The following is a 21,859-nucleotide window of genomic DNA, read 5'->3' as shown; positions in this document are numbered from 1 at the left end:
GAAAAAAAAAAGAAAGAAAAGAAATTGAGGGAGAGAGTGAGGAGGGGGAGAAAGTGATATGGTGTGAGGAATTAGGGAAGTATGGAGGGGTATGAAGGTGAGAAAAACACAAGAAGGGGGGGTTGAATTGTGTTTTGAAAAATTCTTCAATTTCTCCTAAAAACTGAACACATTGATCAGAGGCTAAGTGAGACAGCTTCTGAAGTGATGATCAGAATCTAAATGCAGCGGAATAAAACAGAGAGAGAGAAGAAGAACGACACAAAGCAATTATACTGGTTCCTTCCACAATCCGGAAGTAGTCCAGTCCCCCTTGCACTTCCAAGGAGATTTCACAATGAGTAATATCTGATTACAAATGCTCAAGCACACAAGCAAGAGACTTCCTTTGCTCAAGCACACAAGCTAGAGACTTCCTTTGCTCAAGAACACAATCAAGAGACTTCCTGCTCAAGCACAACTGCAAGAGACTTCCTAACTAAACAAAATTACACAGAAAATTGTTTAAGGTTGAACACTTGATATACAATCAGAGGTGCTCACAATACATATCAGATACAGACTCAATGGACTTAAGAATTTCTAAGATATGACTTTGAGACACAGAAATTCTAAGTGAATGCAGAACAATTTCAGCAGAGGTTTGACACTTGTAAAATTGTTATGAGTCTTTCGTTCAGCGTTCTTGCATTACCAAATCTCTAGGTCTTCACTCCTTTATATAGAGGTGTGAAAGAGACGTTGTGAAATTGCCAGCACACCAAAGAGTCGTTGTTGAAGCTTGATCTTTCACCAATGATCTTTTGCCTGATTTGGTTGTTGTCCTATGAAGAACCAATTTGAAATCCATTCCTTATCCAAAGGAACATATATGCAGGCGAGACCGTATTCTGGAGCTGTTTTCTTGTCTTGTAGCGTGGACACAAAACAGAGTAGTGGAGAACGTGGTTGTACAATTCGTACAAAGTACAATGTCAACGCTTTCGCCCAAATTGCAAGCACATGCCTTCAAACACCTTTGAAATGACCGTTGCAATGTTCCACTGATTTTCTGCTGTGTTTTCGAAACCAATAGACAACTTTTGCAATGTAGATTCTTCAATCTTTGAATGTTTTGCAAATCCAGTTGATCTTCAGCTTCTGGTGAAATGGCTTCTGATGAGGCAGCTTCTGATGATGCAGTTTCTGATAAAGCAGCTTCTGCAGCTTCTGATGGTGCAGCTTCTTCAGCTTCTGATGATGTGGCTTCTGGACCTCTTGTCTTCAGAAGCACTATTCTTCAGGAGCAGCTTTTCTTCAGGAGCGCTATTTCTTCAGGAGCAGCTTGACTTCAGGAGCGCTTTGCCTTCAGAATCATCTAAGCTTCATTTTCTTTTGCTCTTTATTTGCTCATTCAGAACCAATTAATGATGTAACTTTTTTTAACTGTGGTCCTGTACACTTGAACAAATATTAGCTAGTCCAATTTACAATTTTTAATACCTTGTTATCATCAAAACTTTCTAAGGTTCATTGTTAAACACATTTTGTTCCAACAATCTCCCCCTTTTTGATGATGACAAACAGTAGTATTTAAAAATTGATCAATTGTTGTTAATCTAATTAACAAGTTGACCTTGGGGTTCTGAGGTTTGTAAGCTCAGAGTCTGAGGTTTGTAAGCTCTAACTCCCCCTGAGTCTGATAGTCTTTAAGGTGAGGTTTGTAAGCTCCCCCTAAGTTCTATCCAGGTTAATTAAATTCATTTTTCGCACAATAATATTAGAGCTATAAAGAATTGAAAGAATTGACTTATAGATAAGAAGAATGGTTCAATTAATTGTTATTTGAAATTTGATACTCCCCCTTTTTGATACACCGATAAAAAGGATAGAAACTTTCAAAATTTTCAAACATTAATTAATGGGGCTCAGAGCCTTTAAATATTATCACATATACTCCCCCTTTTGTCATTAGCAAAAAGACATAAACAAAAAGAAGAGATGAGAAAAACATAAGATTAAAGGTTCAGAGCATAATTCAAATAAATTTAAAAGCATTTAACCATCTTCAAAGATTAAATAAACAGTCATAGTAAGCATTATTATCAAAGCAAATAATGACATACAAGGTATAAACAGTTAAAGATTTTCAGAAACAGGAAAAATTCAGAAGCTTATAATATCAGAAGCAAAAAGAACTAATTCAGAAGCAGAAATGAACAAAGAATATCAAAAGCCTAAAAAGACAGAAAAATAAGCTAAAAGTGTGCAACTATGGGTTTGGCTTATTTCTCTAGAATCTACTTCAGAAGCTCTTGAACATCAGCATACTTCTTGTCCATAACTTTTCTGTAGTTGTCTTCTCTGATCTTGGCTTCTTGCATATCAGCTTCTAATTTTGATATCTTCAGCTTCTGCTCTAGTAGCTCTGTTTCAAGCCTGTCATTTTCTTCTTTGAGCACCTTGTTCTCCTGAGCTAGAGCCAGGTTAGGTGCATCAATCTTCTCTAGGATCTCAGAAGGAATGATCAGATTCAGCTCCTTAGGCAGGAATTCATCAGGTTCTCTGCCTCTGATACTGAGTGGATTCTTCACCCAAGTACCAAGAACTTCTACATCTCCAGCATTCTCTTCAATGCCATTCAACCAATCTTCCAGCTTCTGCTTGGCTTGCTCTTGAGCCTCAATACAGGAATCATGCAGAGCTGAAATCAGGTTGATGACCCTTTCCTTGATCCTTCTCCATTGCTTCTGATAGCTTATTGTATGACCCAAGTCATTTCTACTTGCTATCAGTCTGAGAACTTCAGAAGCAATATCTTCCTACACATCTTTTAGTACTTGAGAATCCAGGTAAATGGTGGGAGGTGAAGGTTGTTTAGAGGGTTTTGGAATGGCTAGGGGAACAATTGGTAGGTTTGATGATGATTGGTCATTTGTAGTTGATGATTGGCTGGTTGATGGTTGGTCAGGAGTGGGGTCAACTACCATATCAGAGGCATGATCATATTGATCATCCTCAGAGTCTGTGTCCATATCACATACACCAGTATGGTGGATGATCTTGATGACTTGAACTGGTGAAGAAGATATGGAAGCAGAGGTTAGCTCCGGAACAATGTGTTCAGGAGCGGTAGTTTCAGGTTCAGGTTCAGGAGTGGGTTTAGTAACTGGTTGTTCAGGAACAGAATGTTCAGGAACGGTCTTTTGAGGAGTTGGTTGTTCAGGAATAATTGGGGGTGATGAAGTTGTAGGGGGTGAAGAGGCTTTTTCTGGTGAAGGTGTTTGTTGTGGGGGGTCTTCTGAAACAACTTTATCAGAAGCAGCTGCTTCTGGAGTTGTCTTAGAGGCTTTCTCTGAGGTTGTCTCAACATTTTCTGGTACAATCATGTTGAGGGGTTGAATATTAAGATGTTGAGGGTTAAGGCGAAAGATATTATTGATGACTCTATCTCTCTGCACAGCCAATTCAGTCAACTTCTCATTGATTATATGACCAACTGGTTCATAAGTGTTTGACTGAGATGGCTTTGTGTTAGTATTGGTTGATGTTGACTGGCGTTTTACTGGTTTTCTAACAAGTTGAGCTATGGGTATATCATCATCAGAATCTGAAGATGATGATGAGGATTTTGAAGAAGGTGAAGGAGAGTCACTGGATATCTCATGTACTATGGGTTCTGAGTGTGTGAAAATATTACCTGTAGTAGAAGGTTCTGAACAATCAGCTGTCTTCATTTGATCATCTTCAGCAGTGTCAGGAATTTTAAGAAGTTGTGATGCTTCTGTCATTACCCTCTCTTGAAGTTCAGAAGCAATCTCCATAGCTTTTCCAATAGCTTCTGAAACAATAGTAGGAGCTTCACTCTTCTTAGAAACATGAGGAAAGTCCTTGGTCCTCCTTAATGCTGGCTTCCTCTTCTTCTTTGGTACTGCAGGTTGATCAAGAGTAATGCCAACATCCATGATCAATCTAGAATCCATGTCTTCAATAGCTTCTTCAATTGAAGGTACTGATGAACCACCAATCTTGAGCTTGTCAGCAGCAACTTTTGCCTTCTTAGCAGATTGTTCAACCTCTAGGTATTGCTCTGCAGTCATCTTCCTTTTTGACTTTCTGCCTCTGGCTCGTGGCAGAGCACCACCATACATTTCCTCTGGAATATCTTCCAATCTGATTCTCTCATTGGTTGCCTCAAAATGTTCCTTGATATAGTACATCTGCACTTCAAGGGGATCCTTCTTGCAGATGGGTGGAAAGTCCTTCATAAGATCAGACTTAACAAGTGATTCACTCAAATCTGTATGAAGCTTGGTGACAGCAGGGATCAACTTCATATTCTTGAGGGTTTGTGCATTTATGAACTTTCCAGTTTTAGTATCAAGTGTTTTATCTTGGTTTTCGGGTGTCAAACATTGATTACGTTTGAACCTTTTTAACCGGTGATATCTTATTTTTTCTTGGGAAGGGAAAAAGTAAGCAAAACCCTTTGAGAATCGAGGTCCGGGAGTTGTTTTCGCTACGGGAAGGTGTTAGGCACCCATAACGACTATAGTATCCTATAGGAACCGTCTTTAATTTCTACGCGCGCGCTTTATTTTTAAATGCTACTTGAAAAGATGTTTATTAAACCTAAGAGTATTCTAAGTAAAGAATTGGAGGGAGAAGGATGTTTTTGAATTTTTATTTTAGTTGAATTGAAGGAATTTTGTTCCTTGCCTACGTACCCGTTTAAGGGATCAAATCCACCGTAGTTCTCTTCCAAAAATGTTTTTGTTTTTGTTGGTTGATTTTAAGTTTGAAAATGGGATTTTGAAGAATAGAAAGAGGCCTCAAGGGCATGAGATTTAGAAAAGGTGAGGTGTAATTAGTTATTTGCAAAATATGGTCTAAGTATGATTAAAGTTCATTGGAATTTGATTAAGAAAACAAAAGGGAAAATTACAATGGGATTTTGATCCCAAAGTTTATTATGAAAAAGGATTTGAGTGAAGTTGGTTCATATTTTTTGGAAAATTGACTTTTTCTAAGTAATAAGCCTAAACATTCATCTAAACATACAATCCTAAACATACATCTAAACATGCATATTCTAGCTATATATCTAAAGTGAAGTGTGTGCATGTGTCGGTGCTTGTGTCGGTGTACATTATTAGAGTCCATTGTCCTTATTACATCATTGGCCTAGATACATTCTATGGTCTTGCAAGAATTAAAAATGGCATAAAAGTAAAGTACAAGATTTCCTAGATGTTACATTCTAAGTATTAATATGGGAATTAAAGTGCAAGAAATGAAACTATAATGGAAGAATGAAGTAAGCTTGTGGAGATGCATGAAACATGAAACAAAATGGTTAGTGGCACAAGGAATAATAAGGATTGAAATGGATGCAAGTAAAATAGCATAGGAAAGTAATGAAACTTGACAAAAAAAGTAGAAATCCTAGCACACAAAAGTGGTAAAATATGCCTAAACTTTGTCATAAAATTCCCACAATCATAAGGCCTATAATTTTCATGCCATGACAATCTTCAAAGAGTTTTATTTCAGCTATGACATGAAAATTATAAGACAATATTACACCAAGAATTATGACACATTTTAAGCATATTTTACACTTTATTTCCACAAACAATTATTTACATGACTTGTAAAACAAGAAATTAACAAATCAAACTCCAAAACAGTGAAGAATAGCACCAAATCAGAGGCATACACATTGCAAATTCTCATATCAAGGGTCAATATACCATAGCAAGATTTTGGGATCAAGAACATGCAAGAATTTCACAAGAAATTAACAAAAAGTAACATAAAATCACAAGAAAACTCCACATATATTTTTATCAATTTTAACATGCAACAATTATCACAAAAATACCACAAAACTATCAAGAAATATGTGTGAAAATTTTTGGAATTTTTAGAGAATTTTTAGACACAAACACATATAAAATTTCACAATTTTTAACAAAAAAAGGTAAACTTTTAACAAGAAAATACTACATATTTTTTAATCAAGATTTAACACATAAAAACACCAAAAAAATGTCAAGAAAATGATCAAGGATACATGAAATTTTTTTAGGAATTTTATCAAAGATTTTGGACAGACAGGGGTGTAATTAGCAATTTTTAGCAAGAAATGCTGGGAAAGGGGGGGTGCACGTAGCATACTGGAAAAAGAAGGCAAAAAAACGTTGGGCTTATGGCAATTTCGGAATGGGCTGAGGTAGTATAAAAGGGCTTTTGCTGCTTTTTTTCATTTTCACTTAAACTACTTCTCTCTCTACCCTTATTTTACTCTCACCTCTCTCTAACAGATTTCTGGAAAACTCAAGAACAAGATGATGAATATTCATCTTCTCCGGCAAGCCTCATTACTCCGGCGCGGTGGCCGGCCACCATAGGGTGGCGGCGCCGCTGCCGGAGTAAAAAAAATTTGCTCCGTTTTCAACAAACAATATATCAAATCGAAGCTCTCATCATCCTCTATTCAAATCTTCACACAAAATTGCCAAAAACTAAGTATCAAAGCCTGGATCTATGTATTGCTAATCGAAAATTTTGAGCACAAGACATGAACAAACGAACACTACAACATGAAATGGTGAGAAAGAAAGGACGAAATACCTCCGTTTCGCGAAGCTTCACCTTCGTCCACTCCAATTCCGAATTGGTTGTTGCTGTTCTTCTTCCTTGAGCTGCTCGTTTTGGCTGTTGCTGGGCAGCAACCTTGTTGCTTCGACTTTCTTCTCCGCTCAAATCCTCACCGGATTCGGTTAAGCCTTGGATGATGAAGTTTGAATCCTTGTTGAACAATTTGATCCGATTTAGTTGAAGCTTTGGTGTTGACAGATTCGAAAACGTTAGCGTTGTGTTCGTCGGTGAATTTGCAAGTATTACGTGATTGTTGTGAAAAAAAGGAACGAAAATGGCTAAGAAAAGTGGATCGGTTTTGATGAATTTTGGAGATTTTGTGATGAATGTGGTGGTTAGAAGTGGTGGTTAGGGTGATTTGGGTGGTGGTGAGAATTAGTTATGGTGGTTAGGGTGGAGGAGAGTGGTGGTGGAAAGTTGTTATGGTGGTGATGGAGGTGGAGAAAGTTAGTTAGAGGAGAGAGAAAGTGGGAGAGAAAAATGATTAGAAAAAAATGATTTTTTTTGGAATTTTTGGGAGTTTTTGTGAAAATGATTAATTGTTGAACCTTGACCATGACTTTGACTTATTTATAGGTGATGTGGGAATGCTTGGACCAATGGAACAATGACATGTGGCACTTGACTTGTAACAAACCTTGACTTTGACTCTAACAAACTTTAAAAAAGGATTAAAATGCAAATAACAAAAGTACGAGGACAAAAATGAAAATTAAACTAAAATTGAATTGAAAAAGTAAATTGAAAATTAACGTAAAGCGAGACGATTAAAAGCAACAAAGCAGATTAAAGTGAATCAAAAATATTATGTGAAATGACCAAAACGCCCCTGGGGCTAAAACGACTAAAAATGACTCAGATGTAATTTTAAAATGGATTTTTAATAGGAAATTAAAGCAAGAACTTATACAGACAAAATTAAAAGACACAGAGACAATTTTTAGAATTTAAACAGGGTTTTGACACATGAAAAGACTAAAATGCCCCTAGGGGCAAAACTGACTCAAAATGACCCCAAATGCAATTTTTGAAATGGATTTTGACATAGAATTGAAATAAAGACTTATTCAAACTATTTGAAAGGACTTAAACAAATTTTTAAAGATTGGAAGAGACTTTATCATAGGAAATGACTAAAATGCCCCTAGGGGCTAAACTGACTGAAAAAATGACTCAACTAATATTTTTTGAAATGAATTTTGACATGAGATTGAAACAAGGACCTATACAAACCAATTTAAAAGACTCAAACAATTTTCAAGGATTAAAATGAGTTGAATGCAGAAAATGACTAAAATACCCTTCTATGTGAATTTTGCAAACAATATTGAAATAAAATGCAAGGATAGATGCAATTGATCAGAGACAGTTCAAATGACTTAAGATACAAGAAAAGAGGAATTGAATTGGTATTTTTAGGTCCAAAATTAGGGTATAACATCAAGCAGCTCATCTGTGAAGACTTCAGCACTGCTTAGCTTGTCCAAGACTCTTCCTTGATAGAATATTTCTGACAAGAGTCTTCCATAAGGTACCCAGGTTCTATTCTGCAGCTGACTCTGTTTCAGACACTATCAAGTATTTGAACATATATTTTGGCACGTTCACTTTCTCCTTCTTAATGAAGTGCTGAAGAAAGACCTTCTGTGCCAAATTGGGTTTCTCACTTCCACCACATGGAAGTAAGTCCTCATTCTGAATCTTCAGAAGCAGCTTCTTATCCATGCTTAGATCAGCATACTTTCCTGCTTGCGTTGAGTTGTACAGGGCCAAGTTTACTTTCTCTTTCCAGAAGCGTTCTTCAGCTGTACTTGAGAGATCAATTCCAGAGTATTTTCCAGAGGCCTCTCTACAGAGTACAGCTTCTATCTGCCATTCCGCAATTCTTACTGGAATACCACAAATACTTGACCTGATTTCAATACCTGTAAATGGCTCAAGTCCCATTTCTTCTCTGGTCTTCCCTTCCAGTTCGGGATAAATCAACACCATTTGACTTTCTTCAGTTATAGACGCAGCTTTGTCATAAACCTTAGCCCTCACCCAGAAGTGTCTTACCAATGCTTCGTATGTTGGTCCATTCAACATCTTAAAGTAATGCATAAGTTCCTGCTTTACATAGTAGCTTCTGATCCAACACTCATGGAAGGCGAGTGATTCAAAATCCACCGGATTTTCTATTTGAACCTGTAGTTCCCATTCTTCCAATTTCATGCTTCTTCCTTTGTAGTCATATTCAGGGACCATCCGTGAAGTAGATACTGAAACTTCTCGTTGCGAGCTTGATGATGCCATTTGATGATGATTGAAGAAGATTTAGAGAATTTAGGGTTCTAAGGTTTTTGCGCTTACTTCGCAAGAGGTTTGAGAGCAAAATGTGTTTGTTGTGAGTGAGTAGTGTGTGAATTGACAAAGTGTTAAAAGTAAAACGATTGCAATTCAAAAGAGACAAACAAACATAACATTAATGACAAAATTGGGGGCGCGTGAAAAGTACTTTCAAAGCTATTAAATCATCATTGCCCTTTTAGTTATACACCAACACATACATGCCACGTAAGAAGTTCACAGAGTAACTACCAAGTTAGTGGGCCAGAAGTTACTTTTAAAAAGTAACTCCCAACGTTTCCACTAATTCAACTATTCAGAAGCAATAAATCCAGCTTCTGGACTTCAGATGCTGACGTCATCATCAGAAGCGAGTTTTCCTCAGAACCTCAATAAAGAGCTTCTGATGGACTACTGCTTCTGAACTAACTTCAGAACCTAAAATCCTATTCAGGAGCAAGCAAACATCTAATCAGACACGTAGTGCATGTTCAAATTTTTCTTTATAAAATCATATCTTTCAACAGTTAAAGGCTTAGTAAATATATCAGCCCATTGATTTTCAGTGTCAATGAATTGTATATCTAAAATTCCTTTTTGAACATAATCTCTGATAAAATGGTGTTTGATTTCAATGTGCTTAGCTCTTGAATGCAAAATTGGATTTTTAGACAAACAAATAGCAGCAGTATTATCACAATAAATGGGAATATTGTTAGCAGTTATCTGATAATCTTCCAACTGATGTTTCATCCAAAGTAGTTGTGTACAACAACTTGCAGCTGAAATGTATTCTGCTTCTGCTGTAGACATAGCAATAGTTGTTTGTCTTTTGCTAGCCCAGGATATAAGATTATCACCCAGAAATTGACAATTGCCACTGGTTGACTTTCTTTCAATCCTATCACCAGCATAATCAGCATCACAGAATCCAATTAGCTTATAATCTAAGGATTTCCTATAAAGGAGTCCAAGATTAGTTGTTCCTTTCAAATACCTGAAGATTCTCTTGACATCAGTCATATGAGATTCTCTAGGATCTGATTGGAATCTTGCACACAAGCATACACTGAATAAAATATCTGGTCTAGATCCAGTAAGGTATAACAAAGAACCAATCATACCTCTATACAGCTTCTGATCTACTTTAGCTCCTTCATCTTCTTTGCTTAAGGTGCACGTAGGGTGCATTGGAGTGTTCATCACTTTACAATCTTCCAGTTTGAACTTCTTCAGAAGCTCCTTTATGTACTTTGATTGATGAACATAGACTCCATCTTTGCATTGATTGATTTGAATGCCAAGGAAGAACTTCAGCTCTCCCATCATGCTCATTTCAAATTCATCCTGCATTAACTCAGAAAATTCCTTGCAAAGAGATGCATTAGTAGAACCAAATATTATATCATCAACATATATTTGCACAACAAGAATATCTTTCCCAAGGGTCCTTCTGAAGAGTGTAGTATCAACCTGTCCTCCTTTAAAATCATTCTTGATTAAGAAATTACTTAGTCTATCATACCAAGCTCTGGGAGCTTGTTTCAAGCCATATAGTGATTTCTTCAGTTTAAAAACATGGTCAGGATATTTAATATCCTCAAATCCAGGAGGTTGCTTGACATACACTTCTTCTTCTATGACACCATTCAGAAATGCACTCTTGACATCCATTTGATATAATATTATGCCATGATTAACTGCATAGGAAAGAAGTAACCTGATTGCTTCCAATCTTGCAACTGGAGCAAACGTTTCAGTGTAATCAATGCCTTCTTGTTGACTATACCCTTGTGCAACAAGCCTGGCTTTGTTTCTTGTTACTTCACCTTGCTCATTCAGCTTGTTTCTGAATACCCATTTTGTTCCAATAATGTTCTTGTGCTGAGGTTTGGGTACCAGATCCCACACATCATTTCTTTGAAATTGATTCAACTCTTCTTGCATAGCTAGGATCCATCCATCATCTGAAAGTGCTTCATCAACTGTTGTAGGTTCAATCATTGAGATTAGTCCAATCATTGACTCTACTTGTCTGAAATGTGATCTTGTTCTTCTTGGACTATCTTTGTTTCCAATGATTAGCTCCTCAGGATGTGAAGACTTGTGCTTGAATGTGTTTCTGGGAGGATCTTCTTGATGTGAGCCATCTTGTGCTTCATCAGAAGCAGTTTCATCTTGTGCTTCTGATGTGGGTTCAGCTTCTGGACTATCTTCAGACTCAGCTATCTGATCAGGTTCTGGAGTAGCTTCAGGAACCTGTATCTCTGCAAAACTTTCATCTTGCTTTGAAGTTTTATCTTCAAGCTCCTTGTCATCAAATTTAACGTGCATAGATTCTTCAACACAGAGTGTTTCTGAATTATACACTCTGTATGCCTTTGACCTTTCAGAGTAACCTAAAAAGATTCCTCTTTGGGCCTTGGCATCAAATTTCTTTAGGTAGAGCTTGTTGTTCAGAATGTAACATGTACATCCAAATTGATGAAAGTAAGAGATATTGGGTTTTCTTCCTTTAAAGAGTTCATATGCTGTTTTCTCCAAAATAGGTCTGATATAGATCCTGTTTTGAACATAGCATGCCGTATTCACTGCTTCTGCCCAAAAATGTTTTGGTAAATTGTTTTCATGAATCATGGTTCTGGCCATTTCTTGTAAAGTTCTATTCTTTCTCTCTACAACCCCATTTTGTTGTGGTGTTCTAGGAGAAGAGAATTCATGGAAAATTCCATGTTTTTCACAAAAAGCTTCAAATGGCTCATTTTCAAATTCTCCACCATGATCACTTCTGACTTTCAAAATTTTTGATTCTTTTTCAGATTGAATTTGAGTGCAGAAGCTACTGAATACATCACACGCAACATCTTTACTCTTTATGAATTTCACCCAAGTCCATCTGCTGTAATCATCAACAATGACTAATCCATATTTACTTCCATATAAGGATGCAGTACTCACTGGTCCAAATAAATCAATATGGAGTAATTCTAAAGGTCTTGAGGTTGAAACAATGTCTTTGGTTTTAAAAGATGATTTCACAATTTTCCCTCTCTGACATGCACCACAGAGTGCATCTGAATGATAGTCAATGTCTGGTAGCCCTTTCACAAGTTGTAACTTACTAAGCTTAGAGATTAACCTCCAGTTAGCATGTCCCAACCTTCTGTGCCACATCCATTTCTTATCATTCACTGATAGTAGGCAAAACACCTTCTGATCAGCCAGTTCAGAAAAATTGATTTTATAGACATTGTCAACTCTCTTTCCTTTGAACACAATGGATTTGTCTTTCTTGTTGATTACTGTACAGTTGGGTTTTTCAAAAAGCACATCATAACCATTATCACAAAATTGACTAATGCTCAAAAGGTTATGTTCAAGACCATCTACCAACCATACATTATTAATTGAGGTAGAGGAATTACCAATAGTTCCTGTACCTATGATCTTGCATGACTGGTTGCCTCCAAATTTCACATTTCCTCCCTCTTTCATTGTTAGGCTGAGGAACATGGACTTGTCTCCTGTCATGTGTCTTGAGCAACCGCTGTCTAGGTACCATGATCTTTGCTTTGGCACTGCTCTTAGACATACCTGCATCATTGACATTTTTAGATTTAGGTACCCATTGTTCTATGGGTCCTGGAAGGTTAGTACTTAGGGCTTTACTCTTCACTTCTTGTACCTTGTGCTGTGAGTTGGGTTGCTTCTGATTAACCATCACCTTAGGTTTTGGTACTTCAGAAGCAGTAACTGTCTTCTTCTGAAACTTAGACTTCAAAACCCCAGATTTTGGTTTCACCAGACTCTGAGGAATAGGTTCTGATCTTTTCAGGATCCTAACCTTTGAAGTCTTGGAATCAGATTTGATCATAGCCTTTGACTTAGAGTTCTTTGGCTTTGAAGTAATCTTAGCCTTAGGACTAGAAGCTTCAGGTTCTGATTGAACAACAGTTTCCAACTCAGCCCCTTCAGGTACAAAGAAGGTTTTCAGACCTTTCTTGATGCATTCACAACAAGATTTTAGATTGGTTTTCTCAAGTTTCACTTCTGGAAAACCAATTCCTCTGCCATTGTTCTTGTAAATGCTATAAATCATAGAAGCTACTCTGCTTCTGTCAATGCCAGATATAATAAAATCTTCAAGAGCAATTTCATGGTTACTTAAAGGTTTTTCATTACACTTTTCTTGTAGCTTCTGACATAAGAACCTGAGTTGATCTTCATATGTTTTACACATGAAGTCAAAGCCCCTAAGTCCTTGTTCAGAAGCTTTCAGATCCAATAGAGTTGATTTTTGCTGTTGTACCAAATCAGCATATTTTTCTTTTAAATCCTTCAACTCATTGGTTCTTACTTCAAAATGTGTAAGAAGTTCTTTAAGTGACTCAACAAGTTCATCTCTGGGAATTTTGGAATATACCTCGTTTTCATCTTCTGAGTCTGAATCTGATCCAGCTTCTGAAGTTGCTGTTGCTACCAACCCAACAGCTACCTTTGCATCTTCATCAGCTTCCTCTTTATCAGATCCAGATTCACTACCCAAATCATCCCAGGTTGCCATTAAACTCTGCTTAATCTGCTTCTTGAATTTGCTTGGTTTGAATGTAGACCTCTTTGACTTGTCCTTTGACTTTTCTCTTTGAAGATCAGGGCATTCAGCAATGAAGTGTCCTGGAGTTACCCCTTCTGGAGAGAAACTTTCTGTTCTTCTTGGCCAGATATTGAAGTCTGTTTGAGAGCATGGCCATTTCAGCAGCATCTGGTTCAGAATCTAAACTTGACTGTTCTTCCTCTTCAGATTCAACCACTTTGAGAGCTTTTGATGACTTGCCTTTGGATGGAAGAGCTATTGATTTACTCTTCTTAGTAGACTCATGTTCATTAAGACTTAACTCATGAACTTTGAGAGAACTAACAAGATCTTCGACACTTAAAGTGTTTAAATCTTTAGCTTCCTCAATGGCAGTCACTTTTGGTCTCCATCTGGCCGGTAAGCTTCTGAGTATCTTGCTTACATGATCAGAAGCAACATAGCTCTTCTTTAGAATCTGTAGTCCAGAAACTAAGGTTTGAAACCTTGAGTACATCTCCTCAATAGTTTCATCATCCTTCATCTTGAATAACTCATACTGATGTACAAGCAAGAGAGCCTTTGCTTCTTTGACCTTCTTGCTCCCTTCATAATTTGAACAGAGAGAAGCAAACATAGCTTTAGCAATGGATTTGTCACTCATCTTCATGTATTCTGCTTTGGGTATGGCAGTGACAAGGGCTCCTCTGATAATATGATGCTTCTTGTAGAGTTTCCTCAGTTCTGGAGTATGTTTCTTTCTATCCACAGCAGCTCCTTCTTCATCAAGGACTAAATCACCAACACCATCTTCCAGAATATCCCACAATTCTTCATCTAGGCTCATGATGTAACTGTAAAAGTTGGTCTTCCACCAAGAGAACTCTTCAGCATCTCCATTGAATTTTGGAATCTTTCCAACACTGGATTTCTTACTATCACTATAATCATGTGAGACATGTTTATAGCTAGTATCACTAGAACCAGCAGGAGGAGGAGTAGACATGTTTTTCTCAGATCTTTGACTGTTGCACGGTTAAGTGTTACACAACAGACCAGGGCTCTAGATACCAATTGAAGGTGAGAAAAACACAAGAAGGGGGGTTGAACTGTGTTTTGAAAAATTCTTCAATTTCTCCTAAAAACTGAACACACTGATCAGAGGCTAAGTGAGACAGCTTCTGAAGTGATGATCAGAATCTAAATGCAGCGGAATAAAACAGAGAGAGAGAAGAAGAACGACACAAAGCAATTATACTGGTTCCTTCCACAATCCGGAAGTAGTCCAGTCCCCCTTGCACTTCCAAGGAGATTTCACTATGAGTAATATCTGATTACAAATGCTCAAGCACACAAGCAAGAGACTTCCTTTGCTCAAGCACACAAGCTAGAGACTTCCTTTGCTCAAGAACACAATCAAGAGACTTCCTGCTCAAGCACAACTGCAAGAGACTTCCTAACTAAACAAAATTACACAGAAAATTGTTTAAGGTTGAACACTTGATATACAATCAGAGGTGCTCACAATACAAATCAGATACAGACTCAATGGACTTAAGAATTTCTAAGATATGACTTTGAGACACAGAAATTCTAAGTGAATGCAGAACAATTTCAGCAGAGGTTTGACACTTGTAAAATTGTTATGAGTCTTTCGTTCAGCGTTCTTGCATTACCAAATCTCTAGGTCTTCACTCCTTTATATAGAGGTGTGAAAGAGACGTTGTGAAATTGTCAGCACACCAAAGAGTCGTTGTTGAAGCTTGATCTTTCACCAATGATCTTTTGCCTGATTTGGTTGTTGTCCTATGAAGAACCAATTTGAAATCCATTCCTTATCCAAAGGAACATATATGCAGGCGAGACCGTATTTTGGAGCTGTTTTCTTGTCTTGTAGCGTGGACACAAAACAGAGTAGTGGAGAACGTGGTTGTACAATTCGTACAAAGTACAATGTCAACGCTTTCGTCCAAATTGCAAGCACATGCCTTCAAACACCTTTGAAATGACCGTTGCAATGTTCCACTGATTTTCTGTTGTGTTTTCGAAACCAATAGACAGCTTTTGCAATGTAGATTCTTCAATCTTTGAATGTTTTGCAAATCCAGTTGATCTTCAGCTTCTGGTGAAATGGCTTCTGATGATGCAGCTTCTGATGATGCAGCTTCTGATAAAGCAGCTTCTGCAGCTTCTGATGGTGCAGCTTCTTCAGCTTCTGATGATGTGGCTTCTGGACCTCTTGTCTTCAGAAGCACTATTCTTCAGGAGCAGCTTTTCTTCAGGAGCGGTATTTCTTCAGGAGCAGCTTGACTTCAGGAGCGCTTTGCCTTCAGAATCATCTAAGCTTCATTTTCTTTTGCTCTTTATTTGCTCATTCAGAACCAATTAATGATGTAACTTTTTTTAACTGTGGTCCTGTACACTTGAACAAATATTAGCTAGTCCAATTTACAATTTTTAATACCTTGTTATCATCAAAACTTTCTAAGGTTCATTGTTAAACACATTTTGTTCCAACAGGGTATTTATAGGTAGAAATGGGAACCTCACTACAAGAATTTTTGTTTTTATTGGGGGAAATAAACCCTCAGTAATGTAAAATATCCCTCAATAACACACATTAGTGGCGGATTTGTATCCCTCAGTAATACTGGCGTCAGTAATGTTACTGGCGGAATTTTCCCTTAGTAATGATGAGATGGTTTTGACAAAGCATTACTGAGGGATTATTCCCTCAGTAATTACTGGCCGATCGGCCAGTAATTACTGAGGGAATAATCCCTCAGTAATGCTTTGCCAAAACCACCTCCACATTACTGGGGGAAAATTCCGCCACTAATGATTATGCAAATTTGCTTTATTGACAGAAATTTCCGCCAGTAATGTACTTCACACTTTTTTTTGAATCATTCCCACTTTTATTTTGATTAAAGAAATAAATTAAATAAACACAAATAAATTAAGGAAATAAAATTTAATAACACATAAATTAATTAAACGACATAACATCATAATTTCATATAATTTATAAAGAGTTTTCATACAAAATCATAATATTCATACAATCCAGAAAACTAACAAAATAAACTATTTCTGTGTAAATCAACAAAGTAATTATATACCAAGCCTGCACAAGACTTGCAAAAGCTAGCAGCGAGAACAATACAAAAGCGCCGCCCATACGCGTAACGCCCAAGACCAAACAGAAATCTAAGAACACAGCCAGCAGGAGATCCCGTAAAAACTCCACACAGCGAACTCAGTTACCTCTTAAAACAATCCTTGACTGTATTTTGCTCTGTCCGGAGTGTCTCCTTCTTTAGGGCCAACAATGACAGAAACTGCATTGATCACTTTCTTCACTCCTTTAAAGTATTCAGGGATCAAAGTACTATCTTTTGTAATGTCTCCAATAACCTTAGTTTCAGCAAAAATGGTTAGTTGGCCGCAAAGTAATAGAGGGTAAAGAAAATTTATCAGTTTCTATGCAGGATAATATATGTAATCACACAATATATATAAAGCAAGTTTAGCATTGATGAACATCGTTATCTTCTACCAACTAGTCTTGAGACTTCTGTAAATCGTTCATACAAAAATTGGTAAGAGTCTAAAGACTTTGTACATGGCTGGCAGTAAATTTATTATCTTTTCTGCAAACAAACACATACCATCCAGAATTACATCTTTTTTTCCATGATTGTTGGATCTAACATATTTAGGTCCAATTACATTTCATTTTCGACACGAAAACTTCAATTGGAAAATTATGAACCGATAACTAAGAAAGTACACGTACTTGATAATTTTATCATTTGTGAAGTATTTCAGCATATTCATTTAAAACTCACCAGGTCAACATCAGAGTCTAACATCTTTCGTGCCTTCTCTTCATTTTGAACCTGATAAATATTGATACAGAAGTTAAATGCAATATTTATCATTCATTGAATTCAATTATTTGAAGTGAAATCTTGTCAAAGGTACGTCACAAAACAATACCAATACTCGGACTGAAATTCCTTTCTTCTGTAATTCGTCAACCACTCTTCGACCAACACCACCCGTAGCTCCAGCTACTAGAACAATATCCGAAGTTCCCATCGAGTTCACTGATTCACTTGTGGAAGAACTTGATAGTTTCCCAACTAGAAAGTCAAAGAATTTCACAATTCAGAAATGATAAGTATTCATTAGTTGACCGATACCAATGTTTCTCTTTCTCTCTATTATTCATTGAATTATACCAATTTAATTTAAGTAAAAAAAATAAAAAAAAATGTTACCTTAGCTGGAGATGGGGGTCCATTGAAGAGCATAACAGACCTTAGCATTTCCAAAACCAAAAGGCTAACAGAGCCGCAAAAACCACATCAAAACTGTTCAAAACAAAATATAAAAACAGTAGCCTCGCCAAAACAACAAAATTATCATTTCAAACTGTTATTAGAAACATAGCAGACCTGAACAACACAAGCAGGAAAATGCAGAAAAACCAAAGGTAAACGAAGTTGGAACTTGAGAGAGACTTAGAAGAAAGGTATTTGATAGTCATAAAAAAAAAGAGAAGCAACATAAACCAGCAAATCCCAATACTGTCAAACACACGGACTGAAGCAAAACGAACAACCACAGTGACGACACCGAAACTGGAAGATAAACTAACCATCCATACAACTTAACATACAAAGTGCTAGTAAGTTTAGATAATTACCTTAAGACTAACAGCATGGGGATAACAGTTAAACAAATTAAATAGTTGTGTAAGCTTGACAATGTCTGAAACAAAAGAGAATCATAAGAAAAGCTAGCATGGATTGAAAACATACTTTAAATTAATTATAAGATGAACAATCATTATATAAGAAAATCCCAAAGTTTAAAACGATATCTTTACACTTACAAGTTACATGCCTTGTACGATACAGAATCACATAGTAACTCCATACACAGCCACTTGTAGATTGGAGTTTCAAGCAGCTTCATTTCTTAAACCTCTATGTTGCCCTGCGCAACACCTCCTCCTAAATCCAACTCCAACCATTCTCATGTGCCAGACACCACCATTGAGTGCTCTCTAAGTTCTAAGGTCTTCCCTACCTTAAAGTGAAACATCATTACCTTAAGTAATATTCCCACTAATTCCTGTACTTTTTACATGCAGAGGCTAATAACTTCTTCAAGTAATATTCATTGACAAAGGTTAATGTCTTACCCCCATTGGGATGAAGCTAAATTCAACAAAACAATATTTTGAACACAATGATAGTTTTGCAATTTACTGTTGATAAAATCAACAAATCAACAAACTGTAGCTCCTAAACCCAGGGGACAAACTAAAGAACAGATCCAAATCCAACCATTAGTAATAATAATACGTTTTTGAGATTCTGTGAATTTATTAGTGAGAAGGGTTGGAACGACAAATGCAAAAAACCGAAAACTATATATAACTACTCTACTTAACGTACAGAATCAAAATTCTTTGGAGTTAAAATAAAAATTGGGGATTAAACAACAAGCATATCAAATTGGGGAAATCAAAACTGTAATTTATGATTCATCCCTTGCAAAATCAATATTGGGGATGAAACAAACTTAAAAAATTGGGGAAAAATCAATATTGTCTTCAATCCTTTGAAAACAACAAGCATGAAAATTGGAGAAGGAAGGAGAATCAAATGGCTTACTTGAGGCAGCAGCGAGTAGATCGAGTCTTGAGAGAGGTAAAGGACGAGAGGCAGAGACGAAATGAGGCTTGAGAGGAGAGAAGGCGGCGAGGTTGAAAGATGGGCGGCGAGAGAGAATTGCGAAGGTGAAGAGAAACGAGAGCTACTGAGAGAAACTGAGGGTGTGACATGTTTGTGTTAAAAAAATAATAAAAAGAGTAATCACTATATGTTACTGGCGGTTTTGTAATCTGCAATAACATTATCGACGGATTAAAATCCGTTAGTAGTTCAATCTCATGTGCAATTAACATTATTGGCGGACAAAATCCGTCACTAATGTAAAGGTAGATTGGTCATTAACAATACTGACGGATTTATCCGTCACTAACGTAATTTCCCTGAATTATTGAGGGTTTATTCTGTTAGTAATATTATTGAGGGTTTTTCCTGCATTACTGAAGGTTTATTCCGCCAGTAATTACTGAGGGTATAAATCCGCCAGTAATGCAGTTTTGAATTGGTTAGTAATTAGAGGAATTCTTGTAGTGCCTAGGTTGTATCTAACATAAATGTGGTAAAAAAAAACGTGTGAAAGTGGTAAAAAAAACGTGTAGAAAGAATGTTGAAAAGCTGATCAAAGTTGGAAAAACGTTTGTTCTTCACCGGCCAACTAGCGTGAGTTAACTCACGCTAGTGCTAAGTGATGCGTGACTTAAGTCACATTTATAATAAACTAACGCATGTTAAGTCACGTAGCGTGACTTAACATAAGCTCATAATACACTAGCGCATGTTAAGTTGCGTATGGGCATTTTGGACTTTTACTTTGGGAGTGACCAAAAACATTTGGGTAAAGAGCAGAATTCTAACATATAAATATGCTTAGCTACACCACCATGCTTCCGTTAATTAAGAAAGACGTCTATGGTCCCATAGCTTGGCATGATACGACATTTTATACATTAAATATTTGTGACTCACTGTTTTATAATACAGTACTATCATATTCATACTACGTACCATAAAAAATTTTAAATTATCATCATTATTTCTTATGTTTACGGATTTCATTTTCAATTTAAATAGGAGATTGCTCTTTTAAAAAATTTGCATTTTTATATTTTTACGGGCCTCTTTTTGCTTACAGAGACGAAGCTCTAGATTCGTAGGAACGACCCTGATACCAACGCATCAAGCCTAGCAGTGCTGGACGTGAAGATGTGTGTCAAAGAGTCCCATATTAGATAAGAGAATATGTGTTGATAAGTGGAAAAAATCATATCACCTTACAAAGAGGTTTTAAAAGATTGTGTTAGGTTCAAATACAATTTTTAAGATTGATTAGGAGAATATTGGTCAAAATACCAATTCTATACTCCCTCCGTCCCGGAATAACTGACTCATTTTCTAAAAAAAAGTGTCCCAAAATAACTGACCAATTTCAATTTTCAATACAACTTTCATCATTCCCAATACAATATAACACTAAATAATACTACTTTTATCATTCCCAATACAATATACTCCCTCCGGTCCTTTTTACAAGAGACAAATGGGTCAACTAAAGTTGATGTATTTGGTTCAAAATGTAGACCAAATACATCAACTTTAGTTGACCCATTTGTCTCTTGTAAAAAGGACCGGAGGGAGTATTCCACTTTCCCCTTTATTTATACATTTTTCTTAATATGTGTGAAAAACAAAATTGTGTCAATTAAATTGGGACGGAGGTAGTAATGTTTATTGTTTAAGCATACAAAGAGATACTTTTTCCCCAAATATTAATAAACTTTTTAAATTATTAAGAGGGGTATCTCATTGTATATGTGTTGAACATTATAGATATCTTTTGGCCTTACAAGAATAATTCATCGATAAGCAGCCCCCCATACATATTGTATATAGAGAAAAATTGTGGGTTGACTTGGGAGCAAAAAATTTCCTTTTTATTACCGTTATATTGATACAAAGTTTTTATTGTCGCTTAGCTGTGAATAATATTAGAAAGGAAATTTGTGGTATAGATAAAGTTAATTCTCCCATCTCAACATATATATATTTTTGTTACATATGTGAAAGCCGAAGTCGAACCCAAATCAGAAACTCAAAGAATACAAATCTTTATCACTTGAACCAATTTATTATTGGTGACTTCGAAACAACTTTACTCACTCCTCATATTTCTAAAATAATTATACATTAACTCATTTTTTTTTTCTTCGAATTAATACTTACAAAGTGATTTTGGAGGGTGGAAAATGTTCCTGCAAATTTTTTCTGGGTGGAGGGCCTAAAAAATCTTACTTTATGAGCCTTCTCTAAAAGAATTGTACTTGGACTATACCTTACTTGCTTGAGTTTGGGGCTATATCATATTTCTTTTGAGAGGCTGCATCATATTTATAGCTTAAATTATGTTGTATCAAAAAAACAATTATAAAAACAAATATAGCATCTCTAAACACATATTGAAGTCAGACCTTTAGGAAAAAGAATTTTTTAATCCGGTTCTGTCGAACGTAACTAAAGTTTGATCAAGAAATGTTATAGTAAGAATTCAAACTCGTAATTTTATTAAATAATAGTATGTTATTAATTAAAGTTCATTAACAATTTGAATTCAATTACTTATTTTTTTGACGTG

General features: G+C 36.3%; 1 protein-coding gene across 11 annotated transcripts; it reads right to left on the bottom strand.

Moving 5' to 3' along the window:
* Positions 1-16,532: 16,532 nt before the first annotated feature.
* Positions 16,533-19,412, bottom strand: LOC146910376 (photosystem II assembly factor Ycf39-like). Of its 11 annotated transcripts, none has more exons than XR_015018900.1 (7): positions 19,234-19,412; positions 18,458-18,639; positions 18,258-18,322; positions 17,830-17,893; positions 17,546-17,691; positions 17,395-17,445; positions 16,533-16,960 (listed from the first exon to the last, which is right to left on the bottom strand). XR_015018900.1 is itself a non-coding variant. In XM_085726296.1 (7 exons), the coding sequence occupies exons 5-7, from the start codon at positions 17,645-17,647 to the stop codon at positions 16,814-16,816; spliced, it is 300 nt and encodes a 99-aa protein (XP_085582422.1). In that variant the 5' UTR covers positions 17,648-17,691; positions 17,830-17,922; positions 18,258-18,322; positions 18,447-18,643; positions 19,234-19,412; the 3' UTR covers positions 16,533-16,813. The 11 variants fall into 11 exon arrangements, 10 of the variants coding, with proteins under 10 accessions (XP_085582422.1, XP_085582425.1, XP_085582426.1 ...); XM_085726296.1 differs by having other exon boundaries at positions 17,830-17,922; positions 18,447-18,643; XM_085726299.1 differs by having other exon boundaries at positions 18,447-18,643.
* Between the last annotated feature and the right edge of the window lie 2,447 nt (positions 19,413-21,859).

This window comes from Medicago sativa, chromosome 7, assembly GCF_051527215.1.
Source record: "Medicago sativa cultivar Bolivia chromosome 7, Bolivia_mono, whole genome shotgun sequence".
Taxonomy (NCBI): Eukaryota; Viridiplantae; Streptophyta; class Magnoliopsida; order Fabales; family Fabaceae; genus Medicago; species Medicago sativa.
The sequence above is the reverse complement of the archived record's forward strand: the minus strand, read 5'-3'. Positions and strand labels throughout refer to the sequence as shown.

Bases quoted from the DNA above. Each gene is read 5' to 3' on its own strand.
- LOC146910376 (XM_085726297.1), bottom strand. From the start codon at position 17,647: ATGGGAACTTCGGATATTGTTCTAGTAGCTGGAGCTACGGGTGGTGTT. The intron at 17,446-17,545 runs GTATTGTTTTGT...AATATTTATCAG, and splicing joins GAATTTCAGTCCGAGTATTG to GTTCAAAATGAAGAGAAGGC. The intron at 16,961-17,394 runs GTGAGTTTTAAA...GCTGAAACTAAG, and splicing joins TAGACTCTGATGTTGACCTG to GTTATTGGAGACATTACAAA.